The sequence below is a fragment of the Periophthalmus magnuspinnatus genome, chromosome 11 (genome assembly GCF_009829125.3).
Source record: "Periophthalmus magnuspinnatus isolate fPerMag1 chromosome 11, fPerMag1.2.pri, whole genome shotgun sequence".
Classification (NCBI taxonomy): Eukaryota; Metazoa; Chordata; class Actinopteri; order Gobiiformes; family Gobiidae; genus Periophthalmus; species Periophthalmus magnuspinnatus.
In genome coordinates this window covers 23,645,830-23,667,315 of record NC_047136.2, presented here as the reverse complement: position 1 = coordinate 23,667,315, position 21,486 = coordinate 23,645,830, and the positions used below count along the sequence as shown (strand labels likewise).

General features: G+C 40.1%; 1 protein-coding gene across 1 annotated transcript in view; it reads left to right on the top strand.

Annotated features, from left to right (window-relative positions):
- Positions 1-21,486, top strand: part of samd12 (sterile alpha motif domain containing 12) — a 181,083-nt gene that overhangs the window by 40,783 nt on the left and 118,814 nt on the right. The window contains exon 3 of the mRNA XM_055225400.1: positions 12,592-12,721. Coding sequence (XP_055081375.1) covers positions 12,592-12,721 — 130 coding nt within the window. The remainder of the gene's footprint in view (positions 1-12,591; positions 12,722-21,486) is intronic.

Below are 21,486 nucleotides of genomic sequence, written 5' to 3'. Positions count from 1 at the left end.
CCCACCACTGAGTATTGGTAGTTAACAGAATTAGTAGTAGTAGTAATTGTAGTAGTAGCCGTGAGTGCAAAATATTAATTAAATAAGTTTTGTAGTAATAGTAGTAGTCAAAGTCTCTGACCCAGAGGGCAGTAGTGATAGTAGAGATAGCACAAGGTCAGTCAAAAGTACTTGTAGTAATTGTATGTAGCATGCCTATGCAGTATGTTAAACTTAATCAAGCCCATGAAGAAGTAGTAGTAGTAGTAGTAGTTATTATCTGTGCTGCTTGTAATGACCACGTAGTAGTAGTAGAAGGAGAACGAGGAGGAGGACGAGTAATAGTAGTAGTAATAGGAGTAGTAGTTATTGTAGTACTACTAGTAGCTGTAGTTGTACTAATTGTTGTAGTTGTTGTAGTACTTGTAGCAGTAGTTGTAGTTGTAGTAGTAATTGTGTAGTTAGTAGTAGTTATTGTAGTAGTAGTTGTAGTAATTGTTGTTGTAGTACTACTACTAGTAGTAGTAGTAGTAGTAATTGTGTAGTTGTAGTAGTAGTAGTAATTGTGTAGTTGTAGTAGTTATTGTAGTAGTAGCTGTAGTTGTAGTAGTTGTAGTAATTGTAGTACTAGTAGTAGTAATTGTGTAGTTAGTAATAGTTATTGTAGTAGTAGTTATTGTAGTAGTTGTAGTAGTAGTAGTAATTGTGTAGTTAGTAGTAGTAATTGTTGTAGTATTTGAAGTAATTGTTGTTGTTGTAGTACTAGTAGTAATTGTTGTTGTAGTACTAGTAGTAGTAGTAGTAATTGTTGTAGTTGTAGTAGTAATTGCAGTAGTTAGTTGTAGTTGTAGTAGTAATTGCAGTAGTTAGTAGTAGTTGTAGCCATGTAAATACTCCTGTACGTTGCACATTTTGGCGTTTCTATATTATTGTCTATAAGAGAAGCATTAAAAATAGCAGCTGTATGAATTAGTACTATCATTATTAGTAGAAGTACACAATACTGCAGGCTAACAACAGTTTCCTGTGGTAGTTGCAGTAGCAGTAGAAGCAGTAGCAAGAGAAGCTGTATGTCTTTCCATTTTAGCCTATAAGATTTCCCATGGTGCCGTGCAGGCTCAGATGAGGCAGTGCTGCAGACGGAGGAGGATGAGGAGGCGGAGGAGGAAGAGGGGCTGTTTCATTAGAGCAACAGACGAGATGGACCGCTGCCCCTCAGACATATGACTCTAATGACACTCACCCCCTGAATAACCACAGAGAGAGAGGCTGCAATGAGGAGCACGGACACCAGAGGGCAGTGTGAGACAGGAGATTGTGTGGAGTGTGTGGATACAGTTCATCAAATCTAAATGAATATAACTGGGTTTATAAAGGTTTTTCAAAAGTTTAAAGTAATCCAGTATCAGGAGGTGGAAAGAAGAACATCACAACAACGGCAGGTTTAGTTTTATCATTTATCTGACATTTGTAATTCACAGCAATAACTAAACTAAACATATTTACTCTTTGTGTAGTTAAAGAGTGAATATGTTCTTGTTTGACCTAACCTGGAAGACTGAGGGAGTACATAAACACATAGTACGCAGTTTTTGATGAGGTAACAACATTATAACATGACTTAAATCTCACAAGAGTCAATTTTGCGTAATACAGGAGTAGTACTGCAAAAAGAGTAAAAGTAACAGAGGTAGTAAGTGCTGCAGTAGTTGTTGCACACAGTGGTTTTATATAGAAGATTATATAAAACCCAGTGATAGAACAATGCACAGATTTATGTCCAAGTTCTGGTTGAGTCATTGGGACATAATGGTGTCCCACAGACTGCCCACTCACTTCTGCTGTCTCATCCTCACTCGTACCTCTACAGGGGACATGTCCTGAGGCACTTCTGTCTTCAACATTATTCATCCGAGTAACATCATTTAGAACATTTGAAAAATTTAAATATCTTACAGCTAAAGTGTATTTGGACTTCATGTTTTGGAGTTTTGAGCAAAATAGTGTTTTTAAATGTGCACTGCCTATATTTTCTGGGGAAGAGGGTTTGCCAACTTTCCGCAATATGGCATTAAACTTGTCTATCTCCATGGAGACAAGTGACTGGTCAGATCTGTGGAGTTTTAAAGATTGTCGTGTGAGCTTCAAGCCGCGTTATAATGTTGTTACTGCCTCAAAAACATACCTGGAGTTGTGTTTTGTCTCATTCACACATGTTCACATCCTCATCTCTAAAGCTCAAAACGCTCTGTTCCACCTTGTGATGTCATAAAGTGGTAGTTTTCAAATTAACAGCTTCATTTTGCATTTTAGTTCAGTAAAGATCGACAATTCCGGGGTTGAAATCATCCAAATGATTCTAGTGAAGGCGTGTGGAGTTTAAAAACACAGTGGAGCACTTCCTGTATTACCACATTGTGACATCACAAGGTGGAACAGAGTGTTTTCTGTTTGAGAGAAGAACTCGGCCTAAATATGCAGGATTTGTGCGTTAAACGTGAGTAAAACAAACACAACTCCAGGTCTGTTTGTGATGAGGAAACAACGTTATAACATGGATCAAAAAATAGCGTAATACGGGCACTTTAAGGTATTACCGAGCAATAAAAAGACATGTATAATGAGTGCGTACTATACGTAAGTGTCATGATACTGCGGAACATTCTAGGTAAAGCAATAAAATCTCCATGAAGACAAAGCAAAATGGCAAAGGTTATGCTCCTTAAACTGTAGTATTGACTTAACTTGATCGATTCCAATTCCAAAATCCGAAATATACTGCGTAAGAAGAACTACTCAATACCTTTACTTCTCCAGCCACAACATAAGATATGTAGTAAAATGTATTGAAAGTTTAAATGGCCACTCCGCTCGCACAGCTCTTGTCCAATCTCCTCCAAAGTCTCAAGCAGGGAACAGATTGGACTGATAAGTGAAGCAACAAAACGTATTGTATCTGCCGAGCCAAACAAGTCCACTTAAAAAATCAATGTGGGTTTAAGTGGAGCCATATCTAAAATTATATAGCATTAGCCCTCATTTCAAAGTACTCCAATTTGAAAAGAGGATTTCTGTGCAGCTTTTTAATGCATTGATTCAAACTGTAATTTTGCCTAAATAAATTATAGGCTCATCTTGGCATCGCTGACCGAGCTTTAAAATAATCCACTTATGGAACTTTTATATTTTACAAAACAAATGGATAATTTAAAGTGAAAATCGATACAATCATATAATGTGTAAAGCTTTGGTGCTAATGAAATCTGGGGAAAAGTGTGGTTTTAAGTTCAATTGTAAGTTTAATGCGAAGTAACTGGTCAGATCTGTGGAGAGGCATGTGTTTCAAGGTAAGATAATGCAAGATAGAAGTGTAAATGCTGTATGTGGGACATTCCAGGAGAGGTAATAATGCTGCGTTTCGTTTATGCTCAGAGGTCGGAGGTTGGAGTTTGCGATCACGTTTTCTCCAAGTTTCGCCGTTTATGTAAATCATTAGTTTTGAATCAGCGTTTGAGATTCAGTTTCTGCATTTGTTAGCATTAGCTTTATGTGTTCATTCATAGTATAACAGAGGTTAAAGCAGACCTTTTCGAACAAATGACTTTTCAGAGCTTTTAACCATGTTCTAGTTGTTTTTCCTCATCATTTACTCATCTAAAGTTGTATTTCGAGTGATTTTTTTTGCATATTTGAGCAATCTTTAACCTCTTATTTTCAAGACGCCATTTTGCCGATCAATCCTCATTTTCACCGCCACTGTGACATACTTACTTTGTTTTCCAATTTTATTTTCTCAATCATTGACACGTGCAGGATTTTGCATCGTTTCAGTCATTTTGGTGCAAATAAAAAAAAAAAACACTGCTCGTAAGTGTGATCTGCAGATATCCAAAGGAGGAGCCGACTCTTTGTTGTGATGACGTTTACGGCGACGTCAGCTCCCATTGGGCACCACTGTTTTCTAACACGGAAGTTAGCACACTTGTTTCTTTTATTAAATCGTTTTAGATGAATATTACGTTTTAAAATGTGCAAATTATAACTTAACGATCCACGTGTGTTGCAGATTATAGCTGTAAAGCCGACACAAGCTCAATAAATCATCTTTAACAGCACATTTATAACAGAGAGTTGGTGGACACGAGGGACCAGCTAAAGCCAAAATACCACAAGTACTATCAATATTTGAACGGATATCAGACTTTATTCATACACAGGGACGCCGCCATGTTGGATTTTCTAACTCAAAACCAGCTCGAGGTTCTGAAATGTTGAGTTTCCAAATAGGAATTCTGAGATGGATGGTGTCCCAGTGTAAAATTCCAACTTATAACTCGGAAAATCCAGACCTCCTCAGGGGACAACTGGAACGCAGCATTCTTGTTTGTATTTTCCTCCCACTCTGAAACATTTCTATTCCCATATATGTCTGTGATTGTTTAGTTATCGTCTTACGTGTCCCTCGAGTCCATACAATTCAAAAATACAAGTTGTGTCGTCATGGTAACTCGTCCACGGCGGCTCTTTGTTAAAGTGTGGTCACCGTTGGCTCATCACATCTAACCGTGGCTTTATTCGTATTCATATTTTAATTCCCAAGTTTGTCCTTGTGTTCTGTTGCCACGGTGACGGGAAAACATGGTTAGCAACGCTTTCATTTATCAATTAAAGTCAAGGGCAGCGGCGCGCACAAAGCCCTCATTAGAGATATTGTTCCTTGGACTGTTCGGAGTGAGAGTTCTCCCACATGGACTCACAAACACGGGGAGTTTATTGTTACAGCGTTGTTCTGTCAGTCACGTGGCTAATTGGCTTAAAGGGAGGACCTTAAAGGGGAGGGTATTTTCTGCGTGCGTACTGGTTTTACAAGGAACTACAAACACGACTGCTGAACTCGGGTTGCCGGCGCCAGTGCGTAGAGCGGACGTGTACAAGTTTTTCTCATCGTCAGCATTGAACCTGGCAACCCAAATGAGAGCGTCACATGAGGCTCATTCTGCTTTCTGATTGGATAATTGTCTTGAGGTCCAAAACACCACATTAAAACATAAACAACATGGCAATCCTGGACAATATATATATTTTTATAATTAAGAATACATGCACTTTACAATTATTATCAGTTAAACCATTAAACATTTGATTTGCGCTCGTCTCCTTCACATCTGGGGTCATGTTTAGGAAGTTTTAAGATTCAATTTCAACTCGCTCTCCATTTAATCCAGGCACACGCAGCTGAACCAGGACCTGAACCAAGACTAAACTAGTTTGAGCCCAGTTTAGAGCTGATGTAGACTTAGTTTAGTCCTGTTCCAGTCTTGATTTAGTCCTGGTTTAAAGTCCTACAGCTTGGTTCTGGGTTCACTCTCAGGGTAGTATCAATTATGCTGTGGTGTTTTAAATTAGAACCTCTGCACCAGGATTTTTAAAAAACCAGACCAGAGATATTGGATTAAATCAGGTCTGAACCACAATTAGACTTCCCGATACCAAACCAGGCCCTGAAGAAAAAGTAGTATATATTTCTTTGGCCGTGGTTGTTAGGAGCAGAGAGGCAGCGGCTCACCTGTTGTATCGGCCCGGAGGACAAACCGCTACAGGCCAAATCAGAGCCCAGTGTAAAACACAGATGGCAATTGACTCACAAATGTGCGTCTGGAAACAGCAGCCTCCAGTGTCAGAACAGAGGCAGCCCCAGTTTATATTATTCATCTGCTTCATCTGTTACGCCACATACACTTACACGGACTACCCTGCTTACTTGTTTTGTAGTCTCCATCAGGACACGTGGGTTGAAAGTTCTCTTAAAGGTGCACGATGGAACTTTTCCGGAGGTTGGGGTCGGGCCGCGTGCTGGAATGACCTGTAACTTGACCTGATGGTGTTACTTGCTCATAAATCTGGAGATAAATACATTTAACGAGGGCGACAGTAGCGCAGTTGGTGTGTTCCACTGATGCACAAGTTGGCGGTGCGATTCCAGCTCCCACAAATGAATAGCACTATAAAAAAAAATGTGACCATGTTCCACAATACGCCTTTAAATTTACCTCTCGTATTTATTCAGTGATTTATAGCAAAAAAATTAAAAACCTATATTTTTACTGACCTGTAAGTTGGTCTGATGGTGATGGTTTTTCCTGCTTGTAAATATACAGATAGATATTTAATGCCATGCTGTGGAAAATTCCAAGCAAAGCGATAACATCTCCATGGAGAAAACGAGGTTGTCGGAAAAGTTACTCCGTGCACTTTTAATAGTGATGGCTACTGAATATGCAGCAACGTACGCTCTGTGTTTTCTGAAGATAAAAACAATTAGTGTCCTCGTTGCCATGGTGCCAGGGTATTTCTATCCAATAATTCGTAAAATATTAGCTTGTAAAAGGGGAAGTTGACTTTTAAAGGCACTCTCACACCTTTTCGAAGGACTGTGGTGTAAAGCCTTTCACCAATTAATATTAAAGTGTTTATCGTTGCATTATTCCACCCAGGGATAAAAATATGCACAGATCTATGTCCAAGTTATTGTTGACTCATTCACAGTCATGTGTCCCACAGTCGGCCCACTCACTGCTGCTGTCTCTGGATCTACGCTCCTTCGGTGGACGGCTCCCTGGAGGCTGCTGTGGCTTATTACACGTTTTTGCATACAGTTAAATTTTTATGTCTTGCAACTTCAAGATCCTATATTACACAAAATGGACTTTTATGGCCTTTAAGTCATGTTCTAATGTTGTTACTGCATCAAAAACAGACCCGGAGTTGTGTTTTGTTTCATTCACACATGTCTGAGTAACACTTTATTATTAGTCTGTCACATCTCCAAAGCTCAAAATGCTCTGTTCCACCTTGTGATGTCATGAAGTGGTAGCTTTCAATTTAACAAGTATCTTTTAACCTTTAGTTTGGTAGAGATTGGAAATTCCAGGGTTGAAATTATCCAAATGATTCTAGTGAAGGTGTGTGGAGTTTAAAAACCCAGTGGAGCACTTCCTGGATTATCACATGACATCACAAGGTGGAGTGTTTTCAGTTTGAGGAGAGAAGAACTCAGTCTAAATGTGCAGGGTTTGTGTGTTAAACGTGTGTGAATAAAACAAAATGCTACTTTGACTTTGTTTTTGATGAGGAAACATTATAACAGAGATCAGAAAACGGCATTATATGGGCCCGTTAAAGGTCCAGTGCGTAACTTTTCTGGTGTAGAGTATGGCCACCTGCTTGTCTGCTTGAGTGCCTGTTATGTGATGCATCTAATGAAAATTGTGGAACATTCCAGGAGAAGAAATCGCATTTTTATGGAGATTTTACGCAGTGCACCTTTAAGGCAAACATGTAATATTTGTAGCTTATATTTTAAAGAGGGGTACTATGCAAAATAGATTCTTTTGAGCTTTGTACCATGTTATAACATTGTGCCCTCATTAAAAAACACCTGAAGAGGTTCTACATGTAATGAAGTGTGTGAACCCTCCTCCTGTCCAACTGTGAGATTCTGTGCATTCTTGTCTATCCACAAGTCTACGTCACCCATGCTCCCACACGACAATTATCTGTAATTATACAAAAACCGCATGTACACATACATTAGTGGGATACACGCTGATTGTGTTGTGATAGCGCTCTAAAGGGGGAGTGACTTAGCATGGAGAGCAAAGGGAGGGGAGAGTCAGAGCATCAAAAATGAAAAAGAAATTTATAAAACATGTTAAGACGTTGTTTTCAGTGAATATAGTATTTTCAAAACAATAAAAGGTAACATGGTGATATAAATATGTTATGTGTTAGCAGTTAATACCGCGCAGAAGTAAAATACTCCTTCTTTAAGGTATTTACTTTGGCATATAAAGAGTTTTTACCTTTCAAGTCGGGTCCTTTAGAAACAGTTAGGCAAACCCTGCATATTTAGGGTTTGTGAGCTCTTCTTTCAAACAAAAAACACTTTGTTCCACCTTGTGATGTCATGTGGTGATACAGGAAGTGCTCCACAGCGTTTTTAAACTCCATACACCTCCACGAGAATCATTAGGATCAGTAATAAAGTGCGACTCAAACATGTGTGACTGAAACAAAACATAGTCAGTTTTGTGTCATATACTGTAGTACCATTAAACATTTTCATTAAAAGCAACTATTATTAAACATTAACCCAAATTTGATGCAGTATAGTGACAAATACATGTTTCAATCTTATTCCTTCCAAATTTCTACTCATTCAAAAGCGCACTCTCCTCTTCATCCCTTCTTTATTCCATCATTCCTGTTCCGCCTTAGGCTCCTTCTGCAGGTTAATCAACACCCGTGTGCTCTGCGTTTAATGGTTAACGCTTCCTCCGTGCTGCGATACGTCTCCTCATCTCCCTTTCCTTTCTTGCCTCCTCAATTCCTTTCCTAGCTCCTTCCTCTCTAGGCTCTGTCACTTCTTCTTCTTCTTCTTCCTCCACCTACCTGCAGAAGAAACCAACCATATGCCAGAAACCAGTGTGTGCTTCATGCTTTTCTGGAGATTGTTAAAATAGGACAGACCAAGGCGAGCAGGGGAGTCGCAATGTAATAAGAAACTGTGAATGAGCAGCAGTATGTGGGGATGGGAAGTGCTGTGTCTGACAGGGGGGTCTGCGGGAAGAGATGGAGCGATGGAGGCTGCGGTTATATTGTTAAATGTGAAAAATGTGTCATAACAATCCAGAAAATCCATAGAAATGTAGCCAATTAAGTCAAATTTATAGGAAAAATGTGGGTGTTTTACGTCTACGGGGTATTAACTGCTAACTGCTAAAATGCTAAACGAAAACAACATATTAACATGTTTTTGCAAGTTGATGCTCTGACTCTCCTTTCCCTTTGCTCTCCATGCTAAGTCACTCACCTTCAGAACGCTATCACAACATGTCCCGCTAATGAAACTACTGCACATCACACCAGGTTTTTCAAGTTGTTGTGCACAGTTTTGTATCATGTTTTTGTGTATTTATGAAGAGTGGTCGTGTGGGAGCATGGGTGACGTAGACTTGTGGGCGGAGCCTTGTACAGAATCTTACAGCTAAACGTAAGAAAGGTTTGAATAAAGCCCGGGAAAGATCGCTAAATTACTCAAACATGCGTGGATGATATCTAAAACCTCTTTAGGCATGATTTTAATGAGGAAACAACGGTATAACATGGTCGAAAACAAAAAAAACAACAACTAAATACTGCATAATACTCCTTCTTAATAATATTCAAGTATCACGTGTTTCATGTTTGTAGAGGTTGAAACTACAGAACTAGCAAAATTTGATAATAAAAATGGATCTTATATAAAGAATTTGTGCATTATTCCTTCACTCTAAGCTCACTGTTGGTAAATTATTGTTGTAGTCACAGCTGCCCTGGGTCAGACTGACAAAAGTGAGGCTACCAATCTTCACCTGACGTACTCACAAACACCACATTTGTACAAAACACTCGACTACAGTTTCTACCGGAGCCACTGCTGCCCCCCTGTGGCTCCTCGTATTCCCAGCGGTCTCCCATCGAAGTACTAACCGCGCCCGAACCCGTTTAGCCACAGAGATCACGAATTTTCAAGAAGGTTTGGAACTTTTTGGGAGGTTTACGGTGAGCGGGAAATAAACCGGCCTTTTCTCGATGACCTTTCACAGTCCCTTATTTTAGATACAGACACAACGGAGGAATAAAACAAACCACGTAGTAACTAAAGCTAAAGATAATACTGTGAAATCTGTTTAAACAGTACACACAAGTACTTTGAGGCAGAGTCGTGCACATACGCGTCCAGCCCGGGAGCACCGTGGACCGGAGAGGATGTGAAAATGTAATCAAATCTCCTCTGTGTGTCTTTTAGTTGTAGCTGTGCCCTTAATCAAAATCAAAACCCTGGCAAAGTTTCCAACATGTTTTCTACTGCGAAATACGCTCCGTCTGCAGTATTTACGACAGAGGAGTTGTAGCGTTTTGTAAGAAGACTGAGGATTATGTGAATCACGTTGTATCCGGGCAAATACTGTACGTACATCGTAAAAACAAATGTGTTATTTTTCTGTCCTGTAGGGGGCGAAACCACATACTGTATTCACTATAATGACTTAATATGTGAAGTGTAGAAATACTGTATGTAATTTTCCACTGATCCGAAGGTTGCCGGTTCGAATCCCGCTCTCGACGTAAACATTATTGGTTGAGCGGTTAGATCCACTCACGTACAAGTTGGCGGTGCGATTCCAGCTCCAACGGATCAGTGCTCTTGTTGTGTCCTTGGGCAAGACACTTCGTCCACCTCACCCCAGTGTTTGTGTACTCCGGTGTATGAACGTGTGCGTCGTTTCTTGGTGTAAAGTGCTTCGCGTTCCTCGATGATATATAAAGACATGACATTTACCAGAATTACGTCTGATAATCTCCCGAGTCTCAACTTAAATTGATTAGTGGCTTGTTTAGGATTTAGGGGTTTTTTTTTTCTTTCTATCCCATTTCCACAGTACTAAATATGTTTGGGTTTTTTTCCCGCCGCTGCTGCACAAAGTGATAATAAGAGCAGTAAACCAGTTCAAATCCCCAGTGGAAACATTTGATCGCATCACAACAATAAAAAGGTTCCCGGGATGCCTCTTACACTGTTTACACGGCTCCGTATTGACTTCTGGAGTTACGTTTTTCCTGTTAAAGTTTGAACACAGCATTGATCTGTGCAGAAAACACCATAAGGGCAGTAAATATTCTGTGACAGGAACACGTGGGGCAGGTGTCAAAGAAGCACATTTGAATCAATATTTAAACAGATTGAATGAAAATGCTTTATTAAATTCATCTGTAAAGTGGAGGCGGGCGATAAAGGGAATGTGTGATCTTTAAGGGATTTGACACTAGTGATGTTTAACAGGAGGAGATGGAGAGGGTGAGGGGGTGATGGCTCTGCTGCTGTGTAAATGGGGTTAAGGAGGGTTGTGGCTGAAGTGGTAGGACGATAGAGTGAAGAGAGAGTGCATTTATTTGAGTAGCTTTATAAATTGCGGGTAACGGGCTAGTTTTGATCGGCGTAGGCCAGGGGTCGACAACCTTAAACACTTAAAGAGCCAATTGGACCTGGTTTCCACGGAAAAGAAAACAGTGAAAGCCGCAAATACTTTTTCACATCTAAAATGAAGATAACACTGTAAATACTGATTTGTTTTTTTTTTTACCTTTACACTTTGGATAAACAACTACAGTGTTTCAAATTAATTAAAAAGCTGAACTTAAATTATCCATGTAGCAAACAAAATTCCATGTTTCACGAGTTTGTCCGGTCTTGGAAGGTTCTCAGTATCACTCCATTTGTGATTCTTATTTTGCTACTGTGAGTGTGACGCTTATTTTGAGCAATGAAAAATAATAATAAATAATTAATTTTAATATTTCAGTATCACAATAATCTTCCAATTTAGAACTACAATAAAAAATAAAAAAACACAAATAAAATGTACTTCAATTAAATACTTATAATTTATTTTCCCAAGCCACGCAGAGCCGCAGTATAAGGATGAAAGAGCCGCATGTGGCTCCGGAGCCGCATGTTGGCGACCCCTGGCTTAGGCTCTAGCAATTAATCTTCCTGGTTGAATTTGTGCTCCAGCTTTAGTGCCACTTGAAACCAGATAGAGCTGCTGTAAAACATATAAATAAATCATACTTACATTTATTGGGTTTATTATTTAATTCACACATTTTAAAAATTGATTAGTGTCAGAACTGAGCCCGCAGAACCTCTAAAACTAAGCTATCAGACTTGTTTTCGATAGTTTTTGATAAATACACAATTTTTGCAGTTGAGCAGAACACTGATCATAATTACGAATTTCATTAAAAGTCTGCTGTGCAACTTTTCTGATGTGTACCACTTCCTGCTTGTCTCCATGGAGATGCTATTACTTTGCCTGAAACGTTCCGCAGTGTGTAATGAAACCCATATCTTGCAGTTTAGTTTATTTTCATGGAGGGTTCTCGTCTGCAGCTGGTCCAAAACTCTGCAGCGATCACCTTAACTTGCACCAATAAATGGTTCACATTACCTCTATTCTCAAAGCTCTTCCTTGGATACAGTTTTGGACAAAACTTTGGTGTTGACTTCCAGAGCTTTGCATGGCCAGGCTCCTTCCTACATCAATGATCTGACCCAACCGTTTCCACCCTCTCTGGATCAGAACCTGCTGATGGTTCCTCATTTTCAGACCAGAGGAGACCGTTCCTTCCAGCCTTTTGCTTTCCAGACTCTCACACAACCTCCCGTTCTCCTTGCGTTCACTGGAGTCTGTCGATGTCTTCAAAAGTCATCTCAAAACGCACATATTCAGTCAGGCGTTTTAAGGTGCAGTCGTTGTTTAGGAGCTGCTTTGAACACCATATCGTTGTATTGACTCTGCTGTAAGTGTGTGTTATTTTTATGTCTTTTAACTTCTCATTGTGAAGCACGTTGCGACTTCCTTATCTGCGAAAGGTGATTGTCTCCATGGAAATAGATCACGCCAAAACCCTAAAACCGGAGCACATCACCAACCAACCAGCCGATGCTATTAACTCTTGTATCGCTCGTTATGTTTTTACTGACTTGAACGTACTTTCTGTTCCCAGCCGGGCCACGTGAAGCTGTCCAAACCCGTGGCTCTGTGGACCGTTCAAGACGTGTGCAAATGGCTGAAGAAGCATTGTCCCAATCAGCACCAGATCTACAGCGACGCCTTCAAACAGCACGACATCACAGGTACACGCGCTCCCCCGTGTCATGACATCTCAGAGCTAAAGAGGGCGCTAACTCAATCAGGAGCGAATTATGTGATAACAGCAGGGGCCCGTCTGTCCCTGAAGGTAACTGTGTCAGGTAGAAGTTTAATGAAGTTTTTCAAAAGTGGTGGATAGTATGTAGGTTTAAATACATTGACGGAAGTGAGCTGTATAATAAACATGTGTATATATATAAGAAGTACTCAGGTTTGTTACTTATGTAAAAGTACACATACAGACAAAAAGTTACTCAAGTAAAAGTATCACATGAAAAAATTGATTTAAGTAAAATTATTTAAGTACCTGTAAAAAAAGTGTTTGACACAAGTGTAAATGCAGTGATATTCATTAAAAGTGATTATTTGGTCAACAGGAACGGTACTGCTCTCAAATGTAGTAAAAGTAAAAAGTATCCAATGTAAAATGTACTTAAGTAAAGTACAGATACCTAACAATTCTACTGAAATACAGCACTTTAAAACTTTTAGTTATGCTCCACCGCTGCATTTTTATGAGCTAAATTAATTCCGTTGCCATTCCCATAAAGGTGCACAATGTAACTTTTCTGGCCCGTCTCCATGGCGATTTTATTGCTTTGCCTGGAATGCTCCACTGTATGACATCCACTTACAGAAAGACAAAAAAACAAACTTTTCTCTCCAAAGATCGAAACGTATCCTCACAATAGATATGTTTAATGTAATACTACAAGAAAAGTTACACAGTGCGCCTTTAACTATACTGACCATCACTGCATACCTCAATATGTTGTAATTTCAGTTAAATGTATAAAAATTGTTAATATGCAAGACACATTCCGACATTAGTCCCTTCAATCCATTTTTCCGTCCATCCCTTGACCCTGACCCCCCCCCCACCTGTCGGCCCATCCCTCCACCTGCTTCTGTTGCCCCTGACAACTGTTTCCGTGTCAATCACATCCTAATGAGGCGGCGCAAGGTCACCCCGAGCGTTAACCCACCTCTCTCCACTCGGAGGTCCACCCGGCCACAGGCGCTACAGGCTAATTAGACGAGAGCTGCATGAGCTCCTGCAGCACGATCACTCTAATATGTTTATGTATGGAGCCTGTGACCCGGGGGAGAGGAGGAGAGAGGGGGAGAGGAGGGGGGGGAGAGAGGGGAGAGAGGGGAGAGAGGGAGAGAGGGGGATGGAGAGAGATAGACAGGGGCGGGACAGGGGGGAGGGGGGAGACAGAGGGACAGAAGGAGAGAGGGAGAGGAGTAGGGGGAAGGGGAAGAGAAGAAGAGGGGGGAGCGGGAGAGAGGCTGAGAGAGTTGGGGAGAGATGCAGAAAGATGGAGAGAGGGGGAAAAAGAGAAAGGACAAGGGGGAAGAAAGGGAGAGAGGAAGAGGGGGAGGGAGGAATAAAGAGAAGACGGGGAGACGAACAGACGGAGAGGGAGAGGAACAGGGGCAGAGACGGAATGACGGAGAGAGGGAGAGAGGGAAGAGAGGGGAAGAGAAGAAGAGGGAGAGGGAGAGACAGAGGGGAAGATTGGGAGAGAGGGGAAGAGGAGGAGAGGGGTGAGAAGGAGAGAGGGAGGGGAAGAGGGGGAGAGAGGTGAAGAGACGAAAAGATGGGGACAAAGGGCGAGGAAGAGATGGGTATACACCACTTGCACCATTTGAAAGACAGTGAGAGAGAGGGCAGAAAGAAGACGACAGAGGGAAAGATTGCGAGAATGACAGTGAGGAAGAGTGGATATACTCAAGTGACTGGACACAGGGATAGAGAGGGAGAAGAAGGATAGATTGAAGAGGGAGAAATGAGTCCACTCCACTGACACTGGCTGATCGGAGAGATGTAGAGGTAGATGTGGAGTCGTGTGGGCCGTAGATGGATAAGTTAAATGCTTGTGTTGGTAATGATGATTGACAGAGTGAGTCAGTGTTTGGTCTCTGAGTTGAGTTGTTGTGCGTCGGGAAATAGACGTGAACACTCACCTCTTTTGTGTTGTGAGTGAAGCGTTCAGGTGCTACTGACGGCTCATGTTTATACACAGCGCAAGCAAATGAAGCGGCCTTTAAAAACACTTTAAATATGTTTCTTTACAATTATATAGTTATTTCCAAGCTGTCTGTGTAACTCCGGCAATGAGTTGTTGTTTTTTTGGGGGGGTTTTTGGGTCTTTTTTGTCCATTTATCTTACTTCATATATTCTGTGTGTATATAAATGTAGTAAAAATAAAGAAAAAAAATAATGAGAGGGTGTATCCAGTGTTTTGACTGGTAGTATATAAAAACTATAAGAAGTACTTTACAATCATGGTATTGTATAAATCATGCTTACCCTGTTACATGTTTGATGCTGTAGTAGTAGTAGTAGTGGTGGTAGTTGTAGCAGTATGAGTTTTAGTAGTAATAAAATAAAACAGACAGTTTAGATGAATACTTGACATTTATAGGTCCTATATTACACAAAATTTACTCTTGAACTTTAAGCCATGTTATAATGTTGTTACTTCATCAAAGACATAACTGGAGTTGTGTTTTGTTTCATTCGCACATGTTTCAGTAACTGTCTAATTAGTCCGTCTACATCTCCAAAGCTCAAAATGCTCTGTGCCACCTTGTGATGTCATGAAGTGCTAGTTTTCCAGTTAACATCTACCTTTTATCTTAAGAGATTAGCAGCTCCAGATCTTAAATGATCCAAATGATTCTAGTGAAGGTGTGTGGAGTTTAAAAACACAGTGGAGCACTTCCTGTATTACCACATGATGACATCACAAGGTGGAACAGAGCATTTTAAGCTTTGGAGATGTAGACAGACTAATAATACAAAGTTACTCAAACATGTGTGAATGAAACAAAACACAACTCCAGGTCTGTTTTTGATGAGGTAACAACATTATAACATAGATCAGAAAACAGTGTAATACGCCCCGTGTTCATACTACTGTGATACGATCCACACATTAGAGTGAGACAGTGCGGCCTCTGTGGACTCTCCAACACTAATGCATTTGTGCAGCGCGGCCAAATGATGCTTTCTCTTATTAGTCTTTGGGTGATTAAACCATCATAACCTGTTTTTCTAATGAGCCATTAACATAACGACCTCTGTTTGTATTAGGCAGTAATTATTGCAGCTGGCTCACGGGGAGGAAAGGGTTAACCAAATATCCATTACGCCCGTACACCAACACACGGCGACGCACGTTTACCGGGTCTGCGTGCTTTATGGGGACATTACATTGATTTACGCTCATTGAATTACTTTAAACATACTCGTGAAACGGGGCGGACTAATAGTTTTCACTAAAATGCATTAAACACTGTTTTCCATAATTGTTCTCTAGCAGTCATACTGTTTAAAAGGACCTGGCTAAACTGCGCGGTAGTTATGATTAGACTAATAATAAGTAAATGATGACGTTTTGCAAAATGACGGTTGCCCGTAAATACGCTGTGTGCACAATCGTAACTGTTAGCGTCACTACTTCCTGTCCTATTGTGTCCATATGAGGTTTTTGGCAACTCCTGCTAAAATGAATAAATATTTAAAGATCAGGCAGTGGATATGGAGCTGTAAATGAATAAAACTGACAACATATCAAAAACTACACTCAAACTAACACACCTATTGTTTCTTTGTGTAGTTAGCTCCCCCTTCAGACAGATATAAGGCAGTGTCCACCAATAATCTGACGAGAACTTGGATGCAACATTTTTGTCCAGATTTTTGGCAGATTTGAACTTTTCTTTGTGCATTTAGAGAGATAAATGTTTGTTTCTCATTGCACCCAGAGCCTATACATGTAAAATCATGATAAATATTTACCACAGGTCCTTCAACCTTCAACTTGAAACTACGTTGTTGAGCTAATAATAAAGAATTTACGTCATGAGGAGGCTGTTGTTCATGAATGAGCGTGTGCACAGATTTTAGTCCCCACGTTTCCATAAATACCCGCCCACCACTATTGGCACAATCATCTGCTAACATTACGCAGCCCTAATTGAGTTTGTCTACCATCTAACATTAATTAACAGCAACCAATTAAAACAGGCCAAGCCACACCAATTTGGCGCACAAGGTAATTTGCATTCCAATCAATCTCTCAAATATCACGGCACTATTTTCTCCGCTCCTATTAGAGTAAACAGAGGAGGGATATTGTGGGGAAACAATGATGCGTAGACAAACAAGTGGATGAATACATTTGTGAGTGCGTGCTGCGGCGCATCTCTCAGCGCTGATTTGTTGAGTGTTTTTTTTGGGGAGGCTGCGGTCGTGACCCGAGAGTCGGAGGGACGTGAGCTCGCATCACAGCCTCTGCTTCGGTTTGGGGCTGATTTTAATATGGGTTTGAAAATATATTCTTTTGTTTTGTGTTTTTTCAGTTGGATAGAAATGGAAACAAGAGGCGCACGGGGAATGAAAGTGTTTAGTGGCTTCAATAACAGGTTGTGGGTTCGGCTGATTGGTTAAATATGGCTGCTCTTGTTTTGTATTAAAACAGGGTCTAAACCAAGACTAAACCTGAAACCATACGTGGACTAGAACAGGACTAAACCAGGACTAGAACAAGACTAAACCAAGTCCAACATAAGGACTTAAAGGTTCCATATTTACATTAGTTTTCTGATCTACAGTATGTTATAATGCTGTTTCCTCATCACAAACAGACCTGGAGTTGTGTTTTGTTTCACTCACACATGTTTAACACAAAAACCCTGCATATTTAGACTGATTTCATCTCTCAAATTGACAATACTCTGTTCCACCTTGTAATGTCATCATGTGGTAATACAGGAAGTGCTCCACTGCCTTTTCAACTCTGTACAATTTCACTAGAATCATCTGGATAATTTCAGTGCTGGAATTGCCAATCTCTACTGAACTAAAGGTAAAAGTAGCTGTTAACTTGAAAACTGCCACTTCATGACATCACAAGGTGAAACGGAGCATTTAGAGCTTTGGAGATGTAGACAGACTAATAATGCAGGGTTGCTCAAACATGTGTGAATGAAACAAAACACAACTACAGGCATGTTTTTGATGGTAACATTATAACATGGTTCAAAGTTCACAAGAGTCTATTTTCCGTAATGTAAAACCTATAAATACGCTCAATTAAGACCAAGGAACAACACACAATTATGAACACACTCTGACCATTATAGTTGTAGTATAACACACGCATGTTCTCTCTTATTGATGGTTTTGTACTGGTGGTGCCCTGGACATTTCTGACATTTGAACAAAATTAATTTATAAATAAACATGACGAGTGTGTGAGCAATCCAAATTTAAAAAAAGAAGAAAATGTTCTAGGTAGATATTCTGCAGAGGCTGGTGGAGGACATTTTAAAAGACAGAGGTTTAAAGAGCCTCTTTGTAAATTAAAAGCACTACAAAAGCACCTTTGTCACAGCAGCCAAAAGTGCCTTGAACAAGTGAAGTTATTATATTTATCTCATACATGCCTCTTTGCACATGTGCCGTAGTTGTACTCTTGTTTTTTACTGAGTTTCTAATGGGGTTTTTGTTCCTTTAGCCTGTACTATGCACTGTTGTCACGTTTCCAGATGAAGATGTGTATATGTGTGAATGAATGAGCTGCTAAAATAAATGTATCTCTGAACTTTGAACCTTGAACCTTTCAGGGTGCATGGTCCTGTACTGAGCTCAGTTTAGTTCTGATGTAGATATGGTTTAGTCCTTGTTTTATTATGAGTTTAAGCCCAGTTTAGTCCCAGTTTTGATCTTGTTTGTGAAGTTTGAATAGTGCTGATGTTGGCAAAACTAGTGATATACTGTTTTATTTATGCTAACAAGACGAAGTTTGACATGTACGTTATTTTTTGGACTATAAGTCGCTCTGGAGTATAAGTCGCACCAGCCAAAAAATGCATAATAATGAAGAAAAACATATAAGTCATAGTGGGCTATAAGTCGCATTTATTGTGGAAATTTATTTTACAAAATCCGAGACCAAGAACAGACATTTTATCTTTAAAGGCAAATTATAATAATAACAATAAAATGTCGAACAACAGGCTGAATATCAGTGCAACACGCTAACGTAACACATTTATATTTATTCAGCCACATGAAGCACAGACAGAACTGAACACGTGTCTGGTTTGTTAACGTAAAATATTAACAGTTAATCAGATAAATAAAGCAGAAAAAACAATGTCACAATAACGAAGATGTGAGATTATATATTTTAACAATTTCATATATAAGTCGCATCTGAGTATAAGACAAACTATGTAAAAAAGCGCAACTTGTAGTCTGGAAAACACGGTAGTGGAGGGAAGTCTGCTGAGCTCAACCCCAAACATATGCACCTGTGATGTTCAGTGTGTGTTTTCTGTGCTATTTCCAATGCAAAAACACTTTAAAAGTCGTATAATACACAAAATTGACTCTTGTGAGGATTAAGCCATGTTGCTACCACATACCTTGAGTTGTGTTTTGTGTCCGTTTGTGACGAGGAAACACCATTATAACATAGATCAGAGAATAGTGTAATATGGGCCCTTTAAACTCCTCCATGTTCCTCCTCCCTGCATCTCAGAGCCCAGCCCCGCTCTCACTGCCAGCTCCACTCAATCTCACTCGTCTCTGCGATGTAGTCGTCTGCTCCTGAAGTAGCGAATCAATAAGCACTCTGTATTGTAGATCATAATTCCGAGCGGCATCGGTGTCCTTCCTGCTTTGACATAAAACAACAGTGGGAAAAGCATCCGCGCTAAAGGCCCTGGCGCTACTTTCAGACCAGAGACGTTTGAGTATTCTGCTCCATAGGCTCCTGTAACCTCCGCCACAGAAATCAATACGTGCTCTGCTCCCTTTAGCGCGGCCTGCCAAGAGATATTATTCTCCCAGCCCTCGAAACACTCACGCTGGGTTTTAGCACAGACACCCCGCTGATATTAAAAATGCATTAAAGCATATTAAAGCCTAATTAGTTATGAGTCCCTATTCTGTCGTCATGTGTGAGGGAGGCGCTTTGTGTGCCGCTCAAGGAGTTAAACACTATTCCCTTTTTCTTTAACACAGCCTCCGCGCACAAAGCCGTGAGGGTAAAGAGCCGGGAGACATTTTCAAAAGAATCGTCGACATCTGCATCATTTGTCATGGATTTGAAATATGTCCTGTTGTAATGGGGCCCTATGACGCTTGTAATGTTGTGAATAGATGTGGGACGATATTGAAATGTTTTTTGTCGCGAGTAGCGCAGTTGGCGGTGCGATTCCAGCTCCCACAGATGAGTGCCGTCGTTGTATCCTTGGGCAATTCACCGTAATATCAAGATAACGATTAAAGTTGCTGACAGTTTAAAAATGTTATGGGTATCAATATTTATCATTTTAATGTTATGAATAAGTCCTGTGCTTATACAACTTTTATATAATTGTACTTTGTTAACAGTGAGAAGAAGTACGAGAAGAAATAGTGTGGAATATGATGATGAGCAGGGCCGTCAACAGAAATTTGGGGGGCTCTGGGCAAGAAGCCTCACATGGGGCCCCCCTCCAGGGAAAATAAATAGGAAGATGGTCCAAATCTGTGCCCTCTAAGTAGCTTTTTTTGAACATTCTGCAGGTACAGTATGATGGAGGTTATCTTTGTTGGTCTGTGTCTTCTCCCATGGCCCAAATGCCAAATACCGACTACTTTCCCTTTTCTAATTGGACAGCAATTATTGTCTACCTGAGTGAGAAGCCAATCAACCAATCGCTACATTTATTATTAGGTAACGCTGAATATAGCTATAATTAAAATGACTAACATATTGTCCAGAGCTATTTTTCATGTAAAATGTATTGATTTTAGAATAATCCTATTGAAAGTCCAGAATTTCTGCAGCAAATCTTCAGATCTAAAACCATCAGTGCTCCGTGAAGCTTCTATTTGAGTGAGAAAGAGGGGAGGGGGTCTATGTCACTGGAGAAGCGCTACTTTTATAAATACAGCGGAAAATACAGCCGTACTCCACAGGTTTTTTCAGGAGCGAGAGTCGAGAGACGCTTGTGGGGTTTGGGTCACTGAAACCTGGAAACTGATATAACTATACTTTTTGCAAATACAACCAACATTTCATTTACTTCAGGCATTTGATTTTCAGATTTAATAAAAACTACATTACTCAGAAGCGAATGCTGTATACACATTGAAGTTGTCATAGTTTTTACTTTCATTTTTCACTTAATGGACCAAAACAATGAAACGATACAAGCTAGCCCGAAGCAGTGGGGGCATTGTTTGTGTTTAATTATGTGAAAGGATTGGATATAATGTAATATTAGCCAAACATTGACTTGAGTTGTCATCACCATCTTCCTCGGCCTCATTAGTTCTTTCCACATGGAGAATGACAGATGCCGATATCCACTGACGTGTCATGTCACAGCTCTCGCTCTGAATAACTGATGTTGGAGCGTCTTGTTTCTTGAGCATAGCATAAGTAGCATTAGCATTAGCTTTGTTCACATCTGTATTTGCTCCGTGGTTTACTTTTCTCAGAGTTCTATCAAAGCTCCTGCACGACGTGTCCGGGCCGGTGTCTCCAACCAGGAACCTGACGTATTTTTGATGAGCTGGAGGGAAGGATAAAAAGGTGACACAAGCTATTTTAAAATAAGCAGAGACATACAGCAAAAATGCCCAAACTGGTGTAGAGCAAGAACGAGTTATATTTATGAAAGTATTTGGGATGAACTGTACAAATATAGTACTTTATCATGTCACATACACGTTTA